Source organism: Xiphophorus couchianus, chromosome 2, assembly GCF_001444195.1.
Source record: "Xiphophorus couchianus chromosome 2, X_couchianus-1.0, whole genome shotgun sequence".
Lineage (NCBI taxonomy): Eukaryota > Metazoa > Chordata > Actinopteri > Cyprinodontiformes > Poeciliidae > Xiphophorus > Xiphophorus couchianus.
Genome location: NC_040229.1, coordinates 12772349 through 12796393, shown reverse-complemented (window position 1 = coordinate 12796393; position 24045 = coordinate 12772349). Strand labels below are relative to the sequence as shown.

The window sequence follows — 24045 nt, the reverse complement described above, 5'->3', positions numbered from 1 at the left end:
AGCTGAGCTCTTGCTCTCTGCAGCTCCTCCAGAAGTACAGTGGTCTTTCATTTAGAGAAGATGGGCTTAAAAGTGGTATATGAGATGTTCAAAGCTTGATATATCGCTTTATAACCTAACTCTGATTTTAACTTTCCCACAATTGTATTTATACTGAAAGTTAATTACATAAAATTGGAATAATTGTGTGACCTCTGAAGAAGGTGACTCATTGTACTGCATTTTATTTAGGGATACCAGACTTAAATGGGCTGACTACAAATGCATGTCAAATGTTAAAAGTTTTATTTATCATAACTACAGTTATGATAAATAAGACCATGCGTCTTATTCATTGCATTTCAGAAATATTCATTACTTTATGTTATGTGCTGTCACATAAACCCCAATAAAATCCTCAGAGGTTTGTGGTTGAAATGTGTAAAACCTGAAGCAATTCCAGGGACAGGAATTCTTATGCAAGACACTGTATAATGCAAGTTGCAGACATCTGTTGCAGGTTTGGAGAAATCTCATAAATTATTGCAGCTTCTGAAGCCAAAACATTATGAGGGTTAAGCACTGGTTCAATTGCTGGCTGCCGCTGCCTCCGCCTCCTTGGGTATCGCTTCCTTTTTGCTGCCCTGCTTGCTGGTCCGGTTGAGGCTTCCGTTTAGAAAGTTATCTGCCGTCTGAAGCTGGAAGTGCTTTCTGGTGCCCACCAGGGAGGGGTTGTTAACCAGAGTGTACAGGAGTTGCCAGTGCATCCGAGCCCGCTTGGCGCTGGAGACTTTGTGCAGCTTTTTCTCCTGCTGCACCAGCTGGATCCCTGAGGGGAGACAGACAATATGATGGTCCCAACAAGACACTGATACACACAAAAAATTATCTTTCAGAGTCAAAGCTGAAATGAGGTCCTCTTGTATGGGCCACCAAGGGCTCGAAAGATACAATGGAAAGAGTAATAATAGAAAGCAATCATTTTTTTTAATCCTCTAAGCGTTGTGGGAGCATACTGGCTGAAAGCTAGAATCCCTCGGGCAGCATGAATATGTAGCAGGCAATTAGTGTAGCTCATCTGTTTAATCAGCTGCTGAAGATGTAATCTCTACAATACAATAGATTATAATACAATACTGATAGATGCATTGTTTTCTGGATACAAACAAGCAACATGTCCACAGCATGTCTGTAATTAGACTCAACTGGACCTACATTCCTCAGCAGCTGATGAGTCCTGATGAGTTCTCCCTGCTTCTCTCTGACTATCTGCGTGGGTGACTGTCACTCACCACCCATTTGTAGCTATGATTATAGTTCAGCAGCAGAGCCTCCAAACAGCTCTACTTGCTGTGAGTAATTAAAAGTATAAAATTGGTTTCATCTGAATGAGGAAAAATAACAGTTTTAGCAGTGATGATATTGTCTGTCAGGTGATGGAAGCTCACCAGAGCAACGAGGGACGCTGATTTATTTATGGCAGATTTGATTGAGACCAGCAGCAGAGCTGTAAATTATTCCTCAGTGAGACTCAATTTGTTCCAGGCAAATTAAATCAGAACTGCGAATCTCCCATCTTGAGCGTGCGTGCAAGGCAGCTTTGAGATCTGATTATGTGCTACCATGTCTCGATTTCAAATAAAATTAAATATCTTGCCGTCTCGCTTTCAATGCCAATATAAGGCTGGCGTTCATCTTTAATCGTGTGAGTTATTTTCTGGTGTAAAATCCACCAATTAAAATGCTAGCAGCAACTTCATGGTTTGAAAGACACATCTGTTTCCTCAGGATCATTAAGGTTATTTAGTATCCGTCTCATCAATAGCACTATTAGTTTATCACCACAATCAGCAGTGTAGTTTATCAGTACAATCAGCGACAGCGCAGTTAAATGCACCATATTCTGCTGTCAAGCTCATGTATCTCAAGTTCCTTCCCAAGCTCTAATTGAATAAACTGAATAAAATAAACTGGAAACAAGTAGCATACAGAATATCTCAGATCTGACTTTTCACATAAAAGAACTGCTTAACTGCAAGGCCCATTGAAATGCCCCTTTAGATGCATCCACCACAAATCAATTATTCTTCACTGATGGAGTTAGTAATTTCCAAAACATGAAGGTTTTTATTAGCTTGATGCTTTTTGCTATAAAAACTTTTTATATCTGTGTCAAAATATCTATTCATTGTCTATATTTGCAATAATAATTTAAAAGGTTTGCTCTCCCTCTTGTCTAATAGAATCCATCTTTCCTATTGGCTGTCTATAACTTGATGTATCTCTGACATTATCCAAATTCTCCTTTTGTTTAGTAGATTAACCTCTTGTGGTGCCTCTTCCCCTGGTGCTATTGGGTCAGACATGAAAAAAACTCAGAACTAGCATGGGGTTTTGCTGGACAAATATAAGGAGCAGCCGGATCAAAGTATACAAATTTATGTGTGATGAATGGTTTGTTTGCTCACTTTGCATCATTTGTCTAGTTTGGCCAAAGATTAAAAAGTGGAATCAAAAGTAGTGAGCGTATACCAAAAAGATAGCACACGAAGAGGACTGTAGTATAGCTTCTCTCAAGTCAAAAGAGAGAGTGGGATGTGCTTGAACTGCACAATAGAAACCTTAGTGGTACAAAGACAGCACAGAAAATATTTCCATAAACTATCATGTTGGTAGAGAGGCAGATAGATAAAATTATTTTCTGAAACTTTAAATGACCTTTTTTGTCTCCAAAATGTGAATCTTGAAAGTGTACCTAACTTGAGGTTTTATGGCCTCAAGTTAGGCCATAAAACATCAAGCGTATTGTGCAAAATTCAACAGATAAAGCTACAATGCCTTATGAAGGAATTGTTGTTGATGTGAATTTAACTTGGTGCTACACACCCTCTTCAGCATCCCGTGATTTCTGTGCAGCTTTGCTCTCCTGGCCCAAGGACTGCAGCAGTATCCCGCAGAAGGCCTTCATCACAGGGTGGGACTGGCTCACCTCAATCTTCAGATAATGAGCATAGCAGCGGTAGGCTGCAGACAGACACAGGAAAGAGAGAGGGGGGTATTACTCTGACAGGGCAAAAGCAATAAAAAGCCAAGGCCACACCTCATGTTGGCTTTGAGGCAATCACACATAATGGCTGCACAATCACACTTTCCTCTTTTTTTTCCCAGCACCTGCTTTTCCTGACAACAAATGTCTTAAATCTGAGCCCATTTCAGAGATTGGTGTCCAATTAGTCTGCACATTGCACCGAATACAGATATGATGCAAGCTGCAGAGAGCTGAGAGAATATTAAAATGGATAGGATGCTAATTTCTAGCCTCTAAGTGGGATAACAGAAGCTCTTTCTCGTTGGTTAAAAGGCCACGTTTGAAACCTATGTGAGAAAAATAATGCATTTACAAGTGTACAAGCGTGCTGGAGCTACACTCTGATATGTAAACACAATCATTTAAATTCTGAAGGCTATTTGTGCGTGCTTATGGCTTGCTTGCACATTTAGTTTTAGTGTTGCGCACTCCAGCACATGCTGTCTCTCAACCCAGATGTAATGGGTATAAATAAAAATAATAATTATGCATGCATTTATTCTAAAATCCATTCATATTCATGCACTTTTACGGAAATGACAGCCATTGCAAAATGCATCCAATACTCAAAGACCGACGCACTTTGTGAAACGCAAAGTGCCTGAAATGATTTGAACAAAAAGAAGCGACCTGCAGGACCAAAGGAATAATTTATCATCATGCACATGCATGAGTCAAGAACAGAACTCAAATTGAATATTTAACTCTGCAGTGTAAACACATCCCTTGTTGTGCAACAGAGCTGAGGCACACAAAGGAAACTCTGCTTTGCTCATGCATTGGGGGATAATTGGAGATTTTATGTGGAGAAGGAATTCAGCATCAATCAAGCCAGACATATTCTACAAAGAAGAACCAAGAGGGCCATGGTGGAAAACTATGCATAGAATGTTAGACTCCCAATGCTCCTCTTAATAATGGTGGACAAGTGTTGTGATCTTCTTGTTGTGTTAATTCTTTAAAAGATTAAAAAATGTATCTTGCCACTCCCTCTCGGCCTCAGAAATGTTTTGTTGCGACACTTGATCATGATTTATACTTCTAAATCCTGCATCCATTTACATAAAATATACATCTTTATAAACTGACAGCCCCAGCACTGTCAATGCCTCTGTACACCATGCAGAATATATCTGGCTCACCTGGGTCAAATGCTTCCACGTTGCGGTTAAGAAGACCGATATCCATGCGTCCCATGTGAACGATATTGAACAGGGCTGTGATGATCATGCGCCAGATAGCAAGCAACACTCCAATCAAAACATTGACGGGAAACAGCAGATATGTCAGCAGGAACAGATTACCCCTGTAAGATAGGTCAGAGCGCGTCAAACGTGCAAAAGGCCATGCAGCTGTTAAACAGGGAGACAGACAAATGGTGAGTAAAGAGAATTACCTGTTGGTTAGGTCTCGAGTTCCTGCTGTTTTTTTGATGAAGCAAAACCTGGCAGTGATGTGTTGAAGCACCACAGCTAGGAGAATCATCAACCAGAAAGGCCTGGAAGGCCAAATTTGACAGTCAGACATTTTCTGTTTTCAGACAGGACACACAAAACCTATTTGTAGCAGACAGGAAATGTGGCCAAGCCAAATTATTTCTATGAATTGCACATGGAAGATATTGTAAAATCAAAATGGTTTCTGGGTGTCAAAATAAAAACGAGAGAGAGAAAGAGAGAGATTGCTTTAATATGTACTGAAATCTTTATATGCATTGCTAAAAATTAAATATAAAATGAGTGTCTCGTATAACAGAAATGTTAAAAACATGTAAAAGGACTACTGTGAGTATAAAATGTAAGCAGTGCAATGTTGCTCACCACATGCTCAATACGATCTGAAAGAGAATCAGATTCTGCCTGTGCAAAATGGGTATGATTATGAGGAAGACAGCGACCATAAGGCAGAGGAAGAACACCAAGGTCTGGATGATCATACCTGCATAAGAAACATAACATATTTCAGACTCAGACTTACAATTCTACAAGCCTAATTCTGATTGGAAAGGTAATTTTAGTACCAATACAGATGTGAGCTGCTGTGAAGCTGGTGTAACCCATCCAGCAGACCAGAGCTGGCCTGGATGCCCTGATGGTTCGCTGGCAGTTGTAGACATTATAAATATCTCCTCTGTACAGCCCCTTTAGATTGGACCTAGAAGAAAACACATTCAAGACAATGCTTAATATAAAACTCTTATTGCATAGGTAAAATATTACTGAAAATGCAAGACTATGCCTCACCTATGAAGCCATTTCATTTAATATGATGTCCATTTTGGTTAATCACACATTATTTTAATTTTCCATCTAAACTGTTGTTTTCAACTTAAACAGCAGCAAATAGAAAACTGACTGCTCTTCTCTGTAGATAATTACCTCTCTATTTTGTTATAATAACCTTCAAATTATCATGATGAAGCACAATGGAACGGGAAAGCAATTTTTGGACACTGACTGGGGACCAAAAATAGGGAAAAGGAATCAATCAGTTATGTTTTCTGACTTACCGATGCAAAACCATCGAGCGCATGAGCAGCACCAAGTTGACCAGACAAGACAGAGTCATCGCAGAGATGTAGCACACTGCAGGGACATCAGCATGTGGCAAGTTCAAAACATTGTCACATCAAGTTAAAAAAATAAAAACTAAAGATAACTGCAGAGGCTGTTCATTCACTCACCTTCCACACACCACATGTAGTAAACAACGATTCTGACGACTTCCTTTCTGTCTGGAGACAGGATAATCTGGAAGCCAGCTAAAACATTCGCAATATCTTCATCGACGCCAAACCGGGCTTTCTGCATTGTTGGCACCACAGCAGAGATCAATACAAGTCCCATCTGATGGAGAGAAAAAAAAACAGAATTCATTTGGTCATTTCTCCGCAAGCAAACTAAAAGGTTTAAAATAGTAATGTGAAAATAGAAATCTGTAATAATTCTGGCTTTCAGCAAAAGGAAAATTTTTTGCCTGAAACAGGGAAAGTTGGATTTAATGTCCGAGGGGTATTTATTTATATACAGTGTATGTAAATATCTCAGTAAATGATATTGATACAGTCAACAGTGTTGGTTTATTTTGTGTTAAATGGAACATATTGATAGGGGATATACAACTGAATACACTGCTAAATATATGTATAGAAGAAAGGTAGTTACCTGATACAGAGTTATGAAAGATACAACACAAGATATTGCCAACTTCAATGGGAAACGGAAAGCTGCTTGAAAATAAAATATTATTGTTGTTCAGAAAAAAAGTGAAAAATATTTTAACATTTGTACATAATCAGCTTACATGAACACATTCTTACCTTCCTCTGGTGTGTAAATATAAGATCTCACAGCATCAGTCACTCTCTGTGGGAGTTTTGGTTTGTCTGTGCTTGATGTGCTAAAGGTGGAAAGCAAATAGTTACGCACTTGAACTGCACTAAATACTACAATGGAGAGTATATTATTCTTACCTGACTTTGCTGGACATCTTCTCATAAAGAATTGTCTTCACATAGTCTCTATAATAGCTGCTACTAAGATCCTGAAGGAACAGAAAATGGCAACATGCTTTATATCGGAAAAAGCAATGAAGTCACAAGCTGCGTATTCATAATGTTTGTGAATATTCAACCCTGACTTTACTTTATGGCTGTTAATAAAACAGAAAAACGCTTCATTCTAAATGTGGCATTTAAAATTTAAGCTCATCAAACTATTACCATTTACATTTATAGTTTGGAGACCAAAACCCTGCACAATTGGGGGGTTTTGAGACAAAAAGACTCCCCACAGTAGTTAGGTTAGAAACAGAACAAGCCTCCATATCCACTGAGTTGAGCTAAGTAGAAAATATGTCCATGAGATCCATTTTGTGGTAAAAGAACCATCTTCACAACGTCTAAGTGATGAATGCCTCATGGAGATAAGTGTGCCATTAGCCAAGTACACCATGAACATGACACTTAATCAAATGAGATACAAACTGTATGCTTCATCAATTCAAGAACAGCAAAACAAGACTTTGTTTGGAAACCATTTCCAAACCTTTAGTACAGGTTTCTTAGTTTTTAGTGACATAAGGGAAATTAAATCTACATGGATATATGGTGTCTGCTAAGCTCAAGCCAAATCTTGTTCGGACATTTATTTTGTGCTTTAATACGCTTTAAAAATAAAAAAAATCTATTTAAACAGAGTGTGAATGGATTGCAATCTGACTTAACTTTAATTCACACTGCATATCGATAGAACAACACTGATTCCTGCCTGTAGCAACAAAGAAGAACATTTATAATGAGTATAATGTACTTTTCTATCGGGCAATTTCACTACAGCTATAGTGAAAGGCAAAGATTTCCAGACTTCAAGTCAGTCTCTACTAGTAAAACATTCTATTGCTGTTATGTCATTTATTTGAATTAAATAAAGCTTCAAGGAAAAGATTTAAAAGACCTCAATACAACTACTTCGCTCACATCTATAAAGTCCTGAAACATTTAGAAATTTTGATTTTGTTATTTGCGAACGTTTTGAAAAATAAATCTCTTCCTGATAAGGTCAATGAGGTTCATTTCTGTGCAAGAATTCAGCAGAGGTGGGATGGAGGTGATACAAAATCCAGGCAATCGCCTCACCAAACTCTGTTTGGTGATGCTAATCTTTCTTCCAAGATTAGCATGGAAGAAAAAAAGCTTTGTGTTTCCCCTTCAACAAAAAAAAACAGGAAACCTTTTCATAATCTGATCAAGAGCATATTGTAAACCAATTACGTCAAACTGCTTAAAATGATTATGCGACTGGTGTACTGTGAGGGGCCGATATTTTTATTAAGCCTTGACTGAATGAGCACAGTAAGCTTCTTGTTTAACAGGCAGTACTTAAACCCTCCTCACGTGCACAGATTTAGAGCAGACGTGCATTTTGTAAAAATTATTTGAAAAGAACATCGAGCTAATTTTGGGTAGTAAGAATAAGTTGAATAATTGCAACCTTTCTGAACCAGGTCTAAGATGCTCCCTGGTGAAAGCTCACCTCTGTGGCATTGGTCCTTTCTGCACCCTTGAAGCCCTTGAATAGAAGCAGGGGATACTGGAAACTGAGGAATGCTAAGCAAGCTATCTGAGGCAGGCTGGAAAACAAGGAGTAGTGCTTGTGAATCTGCAGAGGAATAAAAAAAAAAAACACTTTAGATCTCTTGTGGTTGTGGATCTTTATAGTAACACATTTAGAAAACATCTTGCATGGCACATAAGAAGATAGACATGTCTTGTCTTGAGATGGGATTTAGCCATTTTTAACTATTCAATTGTCATTTTTCTTTCATTTTGGATTAAATGAAATGAAAAATAATTAAAAATGAGTCCTGCTGTTTTGGCCAGTAAAGATGCTCAACACCTCACAAAGCTTCACAGAAGCAGACTATCACAAAAGAATCAATGCAACACGTTTTTTCTTTAACTGACACACTCTAAAGTGATTAATACCAACAAAACATCTTGGTTTAGACCAGAGGACAGTGCAGCTAATCGTCTGGACAGAACATTATTTAGTGCACAAAAAGTCTTAAAATCTTTGGACAAAATCTGGCTTTGTGCAACATTCAAAGCCTCAGAGTAAAGGTCTGTTAATCTTTCAGGGTAGCTCAGTCTTCATCTTTTCTTATTGTGTCACACTGCAGACCAATTCTGTTTGGTACTCAGTGGGCTTCCAGTGTAGGACAGAGCTGCTTTGTTTTTGAAATAATCCATTTTACACTGATGGAGACACCACACAGACTGACTGTCAGAAATAATGCACATGTACAGCTTCTTTCTCCTCCTCTCACATAAATAAAGATATCAAAGAATAAAGACTATTTCTGAGTTATTTTCAAAGAAAACAAAAGAGTTAAATTACTCACCAGAGGTGTCTTGGGGCAGTCGATTTTTTGCCACACCAGAACACCAAAGTGTGTCCATGATAAGAGGCTACCGAGTACGTAGCCAACTTTATTATGTAAAGTGCCACATGCCAGGAGAGGGTAGTATAGAGCGGGGTAGTAGAAGACTCCCAGAATCACCCAGTTCTCTGCAAATACAACACCAGTGTGTGAACATCTAAAGGTGTGAAGACATTTTGTTTCATCTTCACACTAAAGGTAGTTCTGGGCCTAAATAAATCTTAAAGAATCTATTTGGATTAACAGCTGTTGATTATTTAGCCGTTGTAGGTTTTTTGATCTGTGAAGCTTTTACGTTTTTTTGGTTTGGCATAAAGTCACTGTATTGTGATACAGTGACTCTTTAAAATTATAGATGTTTCTTATGTAATTTCAGACAAAAAAACTCTTCAAAATGTCAGAGTCTAAGAAAACAGGCATGCAACAAGACACAATAATCCAGTTTTATAACGTATTTAAGAGTGGTTACCCTTCCAACATTTCCTGAGAAAAATTTATATCACAACATATGGAAATAATACATTAAGCCATTGCAGACAAGCTGAGGTTGAGCTCACGTTTGTTTGTGGAGTCTGTGGTGAAAGGTAGGGGATTGGTGGATATGAGCAGCCCCCAGAGTTTGCACAACAGCACTCCAAACACTGCCACTGCCAGACCCTTGTGCTGCGTATGATCCAGGAAGTTGACTGGACTGAGAGAGCAAATCAGCAGGTGTTTGGTACTCACATGTTACCAGACCAAAATATGAATGAGAGACTGGTTAGTCAATACATTTTAAAAGCTAGAATCTTTATCATTAATTTTCTCTAATTTAAAATAGGCAGGAAAATCAGTGGGGATTTATTATTGTAGTAGAATAGTATAGTAGCAGTACAGGACAGTAAGGATGTATTTCTCAAAGAATTTAAACACCAAAGAAACATATTCACAAATAGAGTCATGGAGTGTTATGTGTGCCACTGGTTAGAGTAGAAGAAAACCCTCAGAACTGGTCATAGTTAGATGATATCTGCAATTTCTAATACTTTTTGTACACACAGCAGTCATATTGCATACTTATGTCTTATGAACCTTATGTCTGCTCAACGAGCCCTCGGATTTCCCAATGGGAATTGAAACCTTGTTTTTTTTTTTTTTTTTCTTTTCTCTCCAACTGGTAACTTGGAAAATTAGCTCGGAGTGGAAATGGAATGCGGCATAGTTGCAAGATGGACCACACAGGCACGATTTACATATGGGGCCCTCATGGATGGAAAATGGGTTGAAAATGTCTTTCAGATGGGATTATTTGGTTACATAATGACCCTGTGTTAACTGCCTATAAAAGTTTGATGCTGGACAATTATGGATAAGAAGCAGGGCCCATGTTGGTGCATGTTCAGTTGATTTTCCAGATCCTTATTTGGGACTCATCTGAACTCATTAGAACTTATTCAGCCAGCTCGAAATTCACATGGTACTCATGTTCAGATGTTAGCTCGGATATTGGATTTTCTAATTGTTGAAATGCTAACCGGTGTTTTCAATGCAAACAAAAAAATTATTTCTAAAGTCCTGATGTGCTCAAACATTAAAGTAATATGTTCACAACTTGAGGCACTAAGAATAGACCTATGAGTTCAAACTCTATAAAGGAACATTTTCACAAGGAATCGCTGTATGGTACTCATATTAAATATTGAACTTTAATACTGTGCTCTGTTAAATGTTAAGAGTCAGATGTTCTTTTGTAAATACAAACATTACGCACGCTAAAGTTAAAATTCCAACTTGAACAGCTAGGAGGAGTCAGCAAATTTAACTGTTTCTATTACTTACAACTAAAGAACTTTGTCCTCATGCAATTTCAACTTTAGGGGCAATAAATGTTTTCAGTTTCCCTCTTATATATTTATTTTTAATTGTCTTCATTAAGAGCAAAGTGGAACCAAAGTCAAATTTCTTGTTTGTGTGCACACACTCGGCAAATGAAGCTGATTCTAACTAAGCTTCTTAGTACCAATAAAACTAATACTGTTCCAACTGTTCCATCAATTGTTCACTGATGGAATATTAAATTATATGAACAGTGCTTCACAGGTAAACAAACTTGCCAACTTTTCCAGGTTTCCTGGTTAATTTGCAACCATATTAAAATGTGTTTCCCAAAATGTTTTCAAGAAAAGTGAAAGCACAACTGAAAGCAAAATAAACATACACTTTTACTCCTGATTTATGACATGACAACTGAACCAATAAACACTTCAGAGATCTTAAAGGCTAAATTTCACCCTTCAATAGCAAATGGTCTCTAAGAGGGATTTTCCCTATATCAATATACTTGTTTACATGTTAAAGCTTATATTACTTCGAAGGATTTGAGGCCAGTTGAACAGAATGTTACCAAACCACTTGAATATCACAATAATCCATTCATTTGAGTAAAGAAAAACATAAATGATACCTGAGTAAACCTGGAAGTCCTTTCTGTCTCTTACCGACTTTTGTACGCCTAGCCAGGATGGCTAGAATTAGCATGATGACCAGCTGAAAGAACAGACATCTTGGTTAGCTTCAGCTGCAGAGCACCATGCAGTGACATGTAACAAAAGGCTTAACCTCAGTCTCATTAGTGTTCCCTATATATGCGGTCTGACCAATGTGTCATTAGTCAGGATGACCATTTACTGAGAGGGGGTTCAATGACCTTTGTGACCTGTGACACATTTAGGAAATACTGAGGTGGGAACAATGTTTAGCTATTAATTGAGGCAGTCTATCGCAATTGTCTCTAAAGAGAACAAACACTGAGTATCATCTCCACGTAAGATTATAAAGTGCAATCTAAAGAGAAATTAAAGCAAGATTTAAGATAGTGGATACTGTACTATTCTTAACTGTTGCACATTTGTTTTGCACCATCAGTGGTCATGAATGAATATCTCAGATGAAGATGTACAATTTTCATGAGTCAAAACATGACAGAAAGGTTTCTTCAGAATACCACAAGAAATACAAATGTCTAAAGTTAGCTTTTTAATGCAATTTCTTCAACCCACGGGGTCATGCTATACTGAGTTGTTTTATTGTTCTTTTACTAATGAACAGATAAATAAGACCAGGCATGGGGTAACTTCCATAATCCAGGAAGTGAAACATGACTGACGTTGCATAACCTCATTGAGCACGTCAGTGTAATGCTGCGTAAGAGAAAAGTGAACAGATGTCAGACTTACAGATATCGCAGTGATGCATATATGATAGAGCATATCATCAGCAGTGGGGTCACATGGGGGGATAGTTCTAAAAAAAAGGACAAATGATTCATGTTACCAAAGACAGAAGGCTACGCACCAAGTTCCTGATCTGACCTTCGTTGTACGTCACTAAGCATTTCACATCAGTGTCAGGATCATTTGTTGCTGGAAAGTTGGTAGTCAAAGTCTAAGAGCAGAGATTTGGATTTAAACGGATTGGTATGAGTGTGAAATGAGAAAAGCCTATGTTCATGTTCCTGTGCAACAGGGGAGGTAAATATGTTAGGTTCACATGGGGCGTTCAGAAAAACATCAAACATAGTATTTTCTGGCCTTTAATAACTTTTTAGGGCTGCTGCTTATTATTTTATGCAGAATCACTCATGGATTGTTCCACATTTTGCTGAATTTTCAATTGAAAATTTGACTTTGACTCAGCCATTGTAATATATTAATAAGGTACACCAATCCATTGTCTGTCTGGATGTTTGTTTACTGTTGTTTTCCTACTTGAAGTTGAACGTTTGACGTAGTCTCAGATCTTTTTCTTCCTTTAAGAGGTTTGTCTTTATTAAAATTATTTAAACTTCAAATCAATACTGAATGTTGAATTGATGCCTATTTTGGGTAAAATGTGTTAGAGGTTTTAAGCCTTTTTGTTAAAAAATTCAGAAAATAATATTTGCAAACCTAAAAGGTTGAAAATTACACAGTTTAAGAATGACAAAAAAACCCCACTCCAATCTGGGTCACCTAGTGTGATACAGTAGAAGTTTGGTATGAGTCACCTTATATCTCAGTGAGAGGTGTATCTCAGCACCGATTCCGAACAAAAGATTGGGGAATTACTACTCAACATGAAACAGAGGACAGATTAAGTTGAATTTGTTTTGAAAACCGCATGATGTTCAAAATTACAGACAAAATACAGATCTGAAATGAATTGCAGTTAGAAAGTGCTATATATACTTACTCTGTTTCAATTTTGGATGGCAGTGGATCCAGATCCGGATACTCATAATCCACGAGCGCATCCTTATCCATTGTGCTGTCACTTTTTTAAACAGATCCTGTTAAAAAGAAGTTGAAAAACTGTCCACAGTGTCTGGTGACGGAAAGTTGTGATCCCCCTGCCTCTAGGGGGGGAGGAATCTGCCAAGTCCTACGTTGGCCTCTGCTGCGGCTGCTGCCCCGGCGTCCTTGTTCCCCGTGTTTGGTCTACTCTCACTCAGAGTCGGCTACTCTCTCTCACAGTCTGTATTCAGGTGCCCTCGTCCCGCTCTGGTCCTGAGTATAATGTGACAAGTTCCAGCTCCTGCCTGCTGCCTCCACCCTGCTTTAAGGCCCTGTTTCAGCTTAGGGTTACCACCAACAAGCCTGGAGAAAAAGAGTGAGAGAGGGGGGCAAGAGTGTGAGAGAGGAGGGAGATATGTGGAGATCTGGGGAGCCAATCTGGAAGGCCACCTGTGTCTTACTGGGATTACATCTACTTTTTAAAGTCTGCTGCCAGACCTGTTGCTTGTGGCTTAAGAGGTTGGGTGTACATGGTAATAAAACTCCAGCTTTGACTGTGTGGGTAGCTGGAAGCAATGGGTCTGTCTTATCAGAGCCATTGGAGTTCCACGCTGATAACAGGAAAATTCTACTGTTGTTCCTTTTTGTCGTGGTACCACGACAAATCATGTGTGAAAGGTTACCAAAAGCTAATCAAGGTGAGCCAACAAAACCACATAGAATTATGCAGCAGAATGTGTTTGGTCTAGCAGGACAGAGAACATTTTCCCAAAAGGTTATATCTCTCCCTCTCCTCTCAGATGGATAAGAATCAAGGAAGGGCTCATTCACTTCAGTACTTTGTTATTTACAGATAAAAAAAAACAGATACAGGGATCAGAATACAGAGTGCTATGATAAAGTTTGTACACCACTAAACATGTTCAGATTTTGTAACATTACAACTAAAACTTCTGGGTATTTTATTTTGACGTTATGTAATTCCCCAATGCAAACTTGTGTGTCATTACAGCGTGAAGGATTCCTGAACTTCTGATTAGATGAAGAGCATCTTTAACTATATGTTTTCAAGTCTTTCCACAGATTTCCAACTGAATTTAGGTCTGGACCTAATATATGTGTGTATTTTTAGGGTTTTTGTCCTGCTGGAAGGTAAACCTATACCCTAATCTCAAGTTTTGTTGAAGCCTCAAGCAGGATTCTTAAAGTGATCCTATACTGCCACATTGCCAACATTTCTACTTGCATATCTTATTACTTAAGAGACGGAACACAGGGATGAAGACTCGTCTGCTCCATGTTTTTGCACAAATCTAAACAAACACATATTTTTAAATTTATACAACTAACATACAGTATGTGTGCAAACATGTAAATAATTAATCATTAACTTGTCTGAATGAGGGCTATCAAAGTGAGAGTGTCACTGTGTTGTAAGCACCTATTTTACTGTCCAAACATTGATAAAACCTCCTGATCTTCATCCTGATAGTCACAAAGAATTAACATAATGTCATGTTATCATTTCAACTGTTCAGAATTTACTGGTTCAGCCTCTTCAATATCTTTTTCAAAACTCCCCTGCTGGAGACAGAACAGTTGGGTCCCTTCATTATCATTTTTAAAACATCCATGTCTGAAACACAGAAAAGTCATATCTTATACAGAATTCCCGAATTTTTTCCCGAATTGAGAAATTTAGCATAATTTATTTTAATATATACTGCTAAAGAGCAAACATTTACTTTGCATACTTACTTACAAAACAGATTTGTGGGATTCGTGGTAAAAAGTTTCAAAGTAGCAAAATGAACCTTGAGATAGATTATTACAGTGTGATTCAGACAATAGCAAATAAATAATAAATCAACAGTAAGTGAATGATCACATCTAAATGTCACCAATGCATGCAATTTGGATTTACACATTCTTACAAAACATAATATTTCAGCAATATCTAGATCTAACCAGCTTTGTATTTTACTAAAACTGATAGCCTCCAAGTGTTGTTTAATTACAACACATTACTAGAGCACAGAGGTCCAGCAGAGGTTAATTTATAACTTCTTGTACTGCAATCTAAAAAGAGTAGCGATAAATGTACTGCATATAAAATACATCAATGAAATAATTCTTTGCCACCAACCTTTATTTATATTCCTTCGAGTCACTACTCTAAGCAACCATTTTCTGCAAATTTGGCATACTGTATTTACAAAAACAATAATCTTAAAAGTGTTTTTCAACAAATTTGAATACGTATATTTATAAGGTCTGTATTTTCTAACACACTGTAAATGTCATTGACAGCAATGTTCTCCTTTTGTCTTTGAGTCTGAAATTGTTGTTCATTACTCAAATGTCCTCTCTAAAACTCATGAGAACACAACACACTAAGTCACCAAATCAAATGTGCTCCCAAAGCAAAAGCAGCCCACCAAATAAAGGGGTCACTGAACAAAGAATGCTTTGAACAGTTACATCACAGAGAGGTGGTTTGATTGAATAAGACACTTAACTTACTTGTATCAGGTTTAGGAAGTTAAGTCAAAAGGTTTTTTTTTTTTTTGGTAAGAGGCAAGCTATATTAAGAACGGGCATGAACCTTGACAAAACAGAACATAATTGAGGTACTGACTGGATAATCCATTTTTAACAATGTAAACATGCCAACCATCAACACAGACAGGCCGTGCATTAACAAAGCAATCAAGGAAAATTTGTCTGCAGCTTTATAAATGTCATGGAGTACCGGCATGTTTAAACAAATGCTTTCATGTTTTGTATGCACATTTATGATCGGATAAAAAAAAAGGGTATTTGATTTCTTAAAAAGGAAAATATTAAATTGAAATACAAAATTATGTCTTAAATAAAGAATTGAAATGTTTATTTTAAAAGCTAAAAACAGGCAAAAAAATATATCTTGGTTGACTTCTATCTGAAATTAGCATGTGAATGAATTTATGTATCAGTCCAATGCTACACAGTTTACGGAAAACCATCTGCGCTTTGAACAACAAACCTTTTCTGCAAAGAGAGGAGTGGCGGGATGGCTGTTGACATTAATTCAGGCCAACACAGAACAGCTTGTCTTAGTTCATCTGCTGCCATTGCTAAAACTACAGTCAGACTACAATCCTAAAGCAGCACAGAAAATCAACGTCATCGTTCACAACTTCTCCTTCTTTTCGCTAGTTGGCTCAGTATAAATTCTACCGGAGAAATCAACTTCAATGGGAGAAAGCCCAGATGGAGCACTGAAGGGAGATTAGAATCAAGTGAAATTAGGAAAGAAGATAATGGCCAGGCTAACTCACAGCAGCTGTGCATTTCCTTTTCTACACAGCGACTAGCAGGGAGGAGGGTGAATCACCAACATAATCTTATTGTTGTAGACATAAAAAAAACTAACATCATTTTACATACAGTTATTCACTACTGAAGCAATACTAATCTGCTTTAAGCAAATGAAAAAAACCACAGTTGTAAATACAAAAGCAACAAAGACATGAGAAATAATCTCATTTTTAGCCGGTTACATCTGTCCATCTTTAAAAATCATTTTAATCTAGAAATATTATCTTAATGTAAAAAAACGTTCTGTTGAGTTTGAGGATTTTCTGGTTTTAGCTAATGAGCTCCTCCTCGTTGATCTTCCTGATTAATCTTTGTCAGAAAATAGAACCTGTCATAACTGCACGAGTCAGCTGCTTGCCTTTGCCTTTTAGAGGTTTGCATCAAACAAGTATAGAATGTTGTACTTTTTTTCCCTCTTCAATTCCACTTGAAGTCTGTTAACTTAGTTAGCCTTAATTTTCCTCTGTTAGTCTTGTTGAGGGGGGAACAACAAAGCATTTGTTCTTAGGGCACCCAAGTGGCAGCAATGGTCCTAACAAACGTAGACAGAGCAGAAGAAACCAAACAAACAGACGATAACTCACTCAGGTGGCTATTTTGACATCTTTGAATTGAGAACAAGATAAAACTGGTCATATTCTTTTGATTCTCTTTCCTGTTCGTTTTACTTTTTAATGTTATAAATATAAAAAGAAAACAAAATCAAGATTTCTGTTTATCCATTACAAAACCTACGGTGGCCGACAGGTGCAAATGCGCAACAAAAGAGAAAACATGCAAACAAAAAAAAAAACACGCGCACAAATTAAATGCGGCAAGCAAAAAGCGAACAAAATGCAGCAAACAAAAAAGAAAACACCCCCGAATGAAATGCAGCAAACAAAAAGAGAGACGCAAACAAAAAAAAGAAGACACCCCCGAATGAAATGCAGCAAACAAAAAAGAAAACACCCCCGAATGAAATGCAGCAAACAAAAAAGAAAACACCCCCGAATGAAATGCAGCAAACAAAAAGTGTTGAAAACGGAAGTGCTCCAGACCACTAGGGGGAGTCAAAGAAAATCGAGACCGAGCCCAGAACGGTATGACTGACACAAAGTCTATCACGCTACCCATAAATTATTCTGTTATTCTATAATATTATAAAAGACGGCGTATCTTTTTATAATATAAGTACGTATAGTATTTATACGTACTAAATATAGTTATATAGTACGTATAACTATATTTCTGAAAAGAAATATAGTTATACGTACCTTTACTTTCTTTCAAATTTCTTTCTCTGAATCTTGCATCTGGTCCCATAGAAATGAATACTATTTTCTTTGACTCCCCCTAGTGGTCTGGAGCACTTCCGTTTTCAACACTTTTTGTTTGCTGCATTTCATTCGGGGGTGTTTTCTTTTTTGTTTGCGTCTCACTTTTTGTTTGCTGCATTTCATTCGGGGTTGTCTTCTTTTTTGTTTGCGTCTCTCTTTTTGTTTGCTGCATTTTATTCGCTTTTTGCTTGCCGCATTTAATTTATGCGCGTGTTTTTTGTTTGTTTGCATGTTTTCTCTTTTGCTGCGCATTTGCACCTGTCGGCCACCGTACAAAACAGCCCAAAAACACTCATATTCAAGTGTAATGTTTTTGTTCGGTAATAAAAATCAAACAAACCATTATCTATGGGTTTCACACTGATGTCTGATTAGAAAACATAATCACCTGAATGCGTGGACGTTTAAAAAATATAAGCAGCTGGCGTGATTCCAGTTTTGTGTTTCTCAGTTTAAAACAAAACCAGCTGTGCAGACCAGTCATATTTCCCACAGTTGTGAAAGCATCACTTTTTCTTTTTTTTTTTTTTTACCGTGACAGACCCGGTTGGGTTCGGCTTCAAACAAACCTCACGACAAACTTCAAGCCTTTGAAGTGGAGCTTGATCTTCCGAACAAAGACACTTTCAGCGCCGCCAGGTAACCGAGTCACCTGCGCCTTTGCTCTGCGCGCAGGAGACCATCCTGGAGCTTCAGCATTGTGGTTAAATAACGCTGACTAAACACCGGAACAGATTCTATGAAGCATTATGTGCGGTGGCGGAAATCTTTCAGCCTCCTGAAAGAATCGCAGGTGGGTGTGCTGGTGCACCGCTAAGTAGGCTTGAAAAGTTAATATCTACATTAATAGCAATTGATTTTGTCATTATTATTATGAATTATGTACACGTTTTGTGTTTGTTTGTTTGGTTTGTTTTTTTTTTTTTACCATTAAGGCTCTGACGCTATAAATTGTCTAAAATAAACCCTGCAAATTAGCTCATAAGTCTTTACAAAATTCAGTCCTAAATCATGATCTTACCTTCGGTCCGTCTTGTCCAGTTTGCTCTTAGTTTGAAGAGGCTTTCCCCCCCTCTTCACAGGCATCTTACAGCAATCCAGTTATTACATAAACAGCAATCTCAAGGGTAACTTTTTCCCCCCTGGACACCCCATGCTACACAAAGGTGGGACTTTGCTCTGTCTCTATCTTGTGATGGTGAAAGCATCATAAAAGGTCTGCTCTGTGCAAGCAGAAAAAAAACAATGTTGTGAAACATTAAGTCGTGACTAATGAGGTCAAGTTCAAGTTGTTTTCACTGATGCTGTAGTGAAATCCGTGTGTTTTAGTTTCTTAAAGGTAATCTCCAGTGGATTTCCTTGTTTGCTAATAAATGCACAACAAGAAGACAGCTGGGGAATAAAGTTCTTAAAAAATATCATAGAAGAATCACTGTTCTATGTCTGCATTAATTACATCACAAGGGACACAACAATCAAGCTGATCAGTTGGCATTTGTGGTCGGCGAACAACTTTTGACAGATGTCAGCGTCGAATTTTAAGCAATTTTTTTAATTCCAAGTGTTTCCTCTGTGCACGTTTTCCAAAATTTACAGTCTGCTGACCCTCAAGGCATGATAGATAATGCAGTTAATGGTGATATTAAAACAAACAATTGTTTTACAATTACAATAATTGTCTTCAGAACTCCCTTTAGTAATTTGTTTTTGTATTTCTCTTTTGAGGTTTTTTGATTGGTCTTCATTTGTCACTTACATAGCAATTAAATGTCATATTCTGCTTCCATTAGTGTAAATAGTTACATGATTTGTTAGTGTAATGGCTCTGCCTGTTGTCTCAGCTCATACTGTTTAATCTTACCTAAACAATTTATGGTTTTCTGACTCATAAGGGACTTTTTCAGCTTTCTTCAGCTTTTATACCCTCAAGAATCCATAGTTGTTCTTTGTCAAACAAGGACAAAAGTTACTTTTTCTTAAAGCAATTTTCTCTTTTCCATTCATTTTATTTCTGTTATTCCAACTACCGTACTTCCTTAAAAATATACATTGATTCAAAGTAGCTGTTTTTGCAAGTCATTTAATCAAATTACCAATTATCTTACTCTAGGTTTTCTTCTGAGAAAACATTTTAGCAATCTTCTATCGCAGCTAATGTGCAGAATGAACTTCATAGTCATATCTGCAGTGTAACCTATTTGAATTTATATCCAATCTATTTTTTGTTCTTTACTTTGTGCTCCACATACAGCAACATATGTTTGTCAGCAAACTCAGTTCAGATCGACCAGTTGTGAGAAGTATTGTCTTTATATTAAATCATGGCTCCTAAAGGCCTTCAGGGTGCACAGGGCTAATTACTGTGGATATTTTTTACTGCTCAGTCTGCTCCACCGCCTCTGTCATAATCAATGAGCCCTGTTACAGTCAATTAGAGCATAATTGGATTTTGTGTTTGTTTGAGGTGGAAAAGCGTACATTTGAGCCGACATAAAAGACCTGCTTATCTCTGTCGACAGCTGCAATGAAGCTGAATGAAGTTGGGAAGCTGTTAATATTCAGGATAATTGAAGTCAGTGTCAAACATATCTTTAAAAAATGTTATTGCAACATACATAGTTTTTATGCTTAAGAAAATCCTGCTTTTTAAGATTGTTACTGTAGTAGACACAAGCGTGATCGTTTCCTTTTGAAAACTGTCACGTTTGGGTCAGTTTTCACCTCCATTTTTCACATTCCTTAGCAGTCAGGTGGTGGGTTACCCATGCAGAAGTAATAATGAAGAGGTGGAGGAGGAATTTGTCTCCTTGAAACAGAGCAAAATCTTTGCCAACGGAAACAACTTGTCAGGGCAAGTTCAGTTTATGTTGTTATTATTAGTGGTTGTTGATGATGTAAATGGGAAATGTAAGGGATAAACTACATTATAATCTGTAAATTCACTAAAGATTTTTATTGTGGCAAAACACCAGCTGTGATTATGTTAGTCACATGACCAAATAAGGATGCCACTCTGACCAGCGGATCTGAGTGGGGTGTCCAGGGAACTCCGTGTCTGTGCTTGATCTGAAAAGCTGCAGCTCCTCTACCATCCACTGACTGCCATATATGTGGTTCACAGTCTTTCTTGTTTAATACAATCCACTGAATGCCTACCAGCGACTCATTTTTCGCATTGGACAAGTGACTGAACTCAAAGGATTCAATCACATCAGATACATTTTAATTATGGGACAATACTCAAAACCTTCATAAATGTGTTAATTTTTCTGTTGCTGCATCTACCAAAATCCAAAAACATAGATGTAACATGAAGCAACCCTAAGACATTGACCTGTCCATCTCTATTTGAAAGCTACATTCTACATCACTGTAATGGGAGAGCAGCTATGAACAAAGCTACATAAATAGCTTTGTTCATATAGCTCTTTGAAGCATACCCACAGAGAGAATCAACATACAAGGTTATGAAGTTAAAACATGTTCTTCATTTATCATACACCACAAAGTTCTTTCAGGCATTAATGTTGAATTTTCAATTAGTTTTTCACATGAAACCTTTAGTTACAAACTGATGCCAAACACAAAATGCTCATCATTGAATGTTTGTCTTAAATATTACCATTTATGTTCTGAAATAATATTTTTTGCACTTGAAGCTATACTATATTGTGTGGGGGGTTTTGAAAGATTGTGTTTTGTTAGTCAACAATATTACCCCTCCAGTTTAGGGGCTGTGGTAATGCTTGAATCGGTCAGATTTAAGTGGCTTAACAAACAAAAGCCCCATTCCTCATGCACAAGCACTGGGCAGAAAAAGGGGGGAAAAAGCAGCCAATGTTCTAAATAAAACTTTGAAACACTAAAGGTCTTTTCATTAGCTTATTGCTCAAGATCACTTGAAATGATTGCAAAAAGTCTGAGTACCGGAAACATAGACAAGTGAGGGGAAATAAAACTTGTGCAGTATAATATGTCATCTCAATTATACTGTTCAGTTGTAGAAATGTCAAGTCAAATGTTATTTCTTTAAGATATACCTTCCTACGATTACAGACTGTAAACATTTCACATTTTTTAAAAGGATCATCAGGCTGGAAAGCTTTTATTTTGCTCATGAAGTTGGCAGGTTCAGTCTTCTAACAGTGTTCTGATATTTACAATTGTTTTGGGAATATGATATAAGAGCTGAATGTTAAAACATCTATTTTTTTTTCTGCATAATCTCTTACTTAATGTATTCTTTATATTGCAATCCAAAGTCAATGTCGCTGTAGGGAAAGAAACAAAAATCAATTAGTCTCACTGGTCATTTCTGCAGTGATATATTACTGTTATTGTACTAGGCAGAAAGAAACAGATTTATTTCAGAGTTTATGAGCACAGAGAATGAGACATTATATCTAAAGAGCTTGTGACAAGTACAAATCATCCTGATAGTTATTAAAGTGGTCATGATTACTCTTTTGAGGACGGCGGTGTGCAAGGCTCCCTGTGTCACGTTCCTGCTGCGCTTGCCTGACAGGCACCTGAAATTTATGGCAGGGAGGCAGGGTTGAGTCTGAGCTGCTGTGTAGTAATCCTCTTTATGTAACGACTCAGAAAACACCTTCAAACACACTCAGGAATTTAATTTGATTTTTCATGACTTGTTTATCTAAGGTAATGGTTTGCAGTTTATGATTAAACACTGTCTAGAGATAATGATGGTACACACATGCACTTAGACTAAGGTACTGTTTATGAGATGAACCTTTATAAACCGAGACGTCGTCTGACATGAAGTCTCTGAGCGTTCTCGGCAGATGTCTCATTTTATCTACTGGAAAAAGCTCAGTGAGTTTCATGTATCCTGCTGAAGACAGCTAATGATAAAATAAAATCTTTAGAAAGTCTGCTTGTTTTCATTGTATTGCTCTTCGTGATGTGTGTTCATGTCTGTTTTAGCTGGGGTGTTGTATTTGCGGGTGTGATGGATGATGTCCTTGCTCTGGTCTCTGCTGTGTTATTGTCTCTGTGTGTGAGGGGGTTTCTGATGTCTCGGTAAGCATAAATCTAAAGCTTCTGCTGATCTGCTGGCCAAGAGTTCGGAGGAATATTAGCTTGTTGTTCGGTTTTTGAGTTTTTTTAAAGATGTCTTTTAATATATCAGTGATGATAATGTAAAATTTTTGCAATCAGTTGCAAGGTACTCTTCCTTTACCTTCTAATTGGTAAAAATAGAGTTTTATCCGTAGAGCTTCCCCTGAAATGCCAAAATGCAGTACAAATGTGGAAGAAATGTACTTAATTATGGCCACAGAAACTTCTTGAAGAAATAATTGTGCCAATATAGATTTTTGGGTAATTTTGCTGTTTTACACATAATAGCTTTCAATTATTATATTAATAAAAACCCTTTTCATTTACTTGGTGCATGTAATAGTTATTTAAATGAGACATTTGTAAAATTATCATTTTAGAGGTAATTGAGGACAGAAAAGGAGGAAGGTTATAGGATTTTGCTATCTGTCAGTAGGCAGATGTGTGGAGTTTGTGCTTAGATCTTCAGGGTTTGCTGTTTTTTGTTTTTTTTTCTTTTACTAGGAATGTTTTTTTAAATTAAGATCCATAATGTTCCTTTTAATTGTAACTGATTATTCACCTTTTTTGGAAATAGGAGCTCTCTGGAACTGCTTGAATTAAGGCCAGAGTGTTTTCCATGTTCATGAATTTAATGTCTGGTTATTGTTGAGTCCCTTCATCAGTGAATCACTTGTGCCACAGGCATTCAGTCTGTCCACTCCTCATAAAATCGAGACGGCCTCCTGGTCTGTTAGATTTTTCTTATGAATAATGCATTCATCGTCTGAGGCTGCAGACGCGTCTCACTGTGTGTTCAGAGATGCTTGACTTTCACACATCTCTGCTGGAATGAGGATGAATCAAGAGCTTGTCTAAACTATCAGAAACTGCAGGGAAAATCTTGGAAACACAAAAGAAAAGAGCAAATATTCCTCCTGATAGATGTTGGCTTTGGAGGCTTGATAATGGTGACTATATTCAGATTTGTATATTTTCCAGTGATCTAAATTAAAATTGTAAACAACAACAAAAAGCACTTGCAAGT

The 24045-nt window shown here is 37.3% G+C and overlaps 1 protein-coding gene across 5 annotated transcripts; it reads right to left on the bottom strand.

Moving 5' to 3' along the window:
• Nucleotides 1-222: 222 nt before the first annotated feature.
• stra6 (signaling receptor and transporter of retinol STRA6) lies at nt 223-19059 on the bottom strand. 5 transcript variants are annotated; one of them, XM_028025853.1, is made up of 18 exons: nt 18958-19059; nt 13217-13620; nt 12223-12289; nt 11451-11533; nt 9565-9698; nt 8969-9135; nt 8101-8226; nt 6540-6610; nt 6387-6466; nt 6232-6296; nt 5751-5913; nt 5577-5652; nt 5088-5221; nt 4888-5005; nt 4464-4565; nt 4210-4373; nt 2866-3003; nt 223-808 (listed from the first exon to the last, which is right to left on the bottom strand). In XM_028025853.1, the coding sequence occupies exons 2-18, from the start codon at nt 13285-13287 to the stop codon at nt 567-569; spliced, it is 2001 nt and encodes a 666-aa protein (XP_027881654.1). In that variant the 5' UTR covers nt 13288-13620; nt 18958-19059; the 3' UTR covers nt 223-566. The 5 variants fall into 5 exon arrangements, with proteins under 5 accessions (XP_027881654.1, XP_027881688.1, XP_027881668.1 ...); XM_028025887.1 differs by having other exon boundaries at nt 6232-6293; XM_028025867.1 differs by lacking the exon at nt 18958-19059 and adding an exon at nt 18506-18618.
• Nucleotides 19060-24045: the final 4986 nt, after the last annotated feature.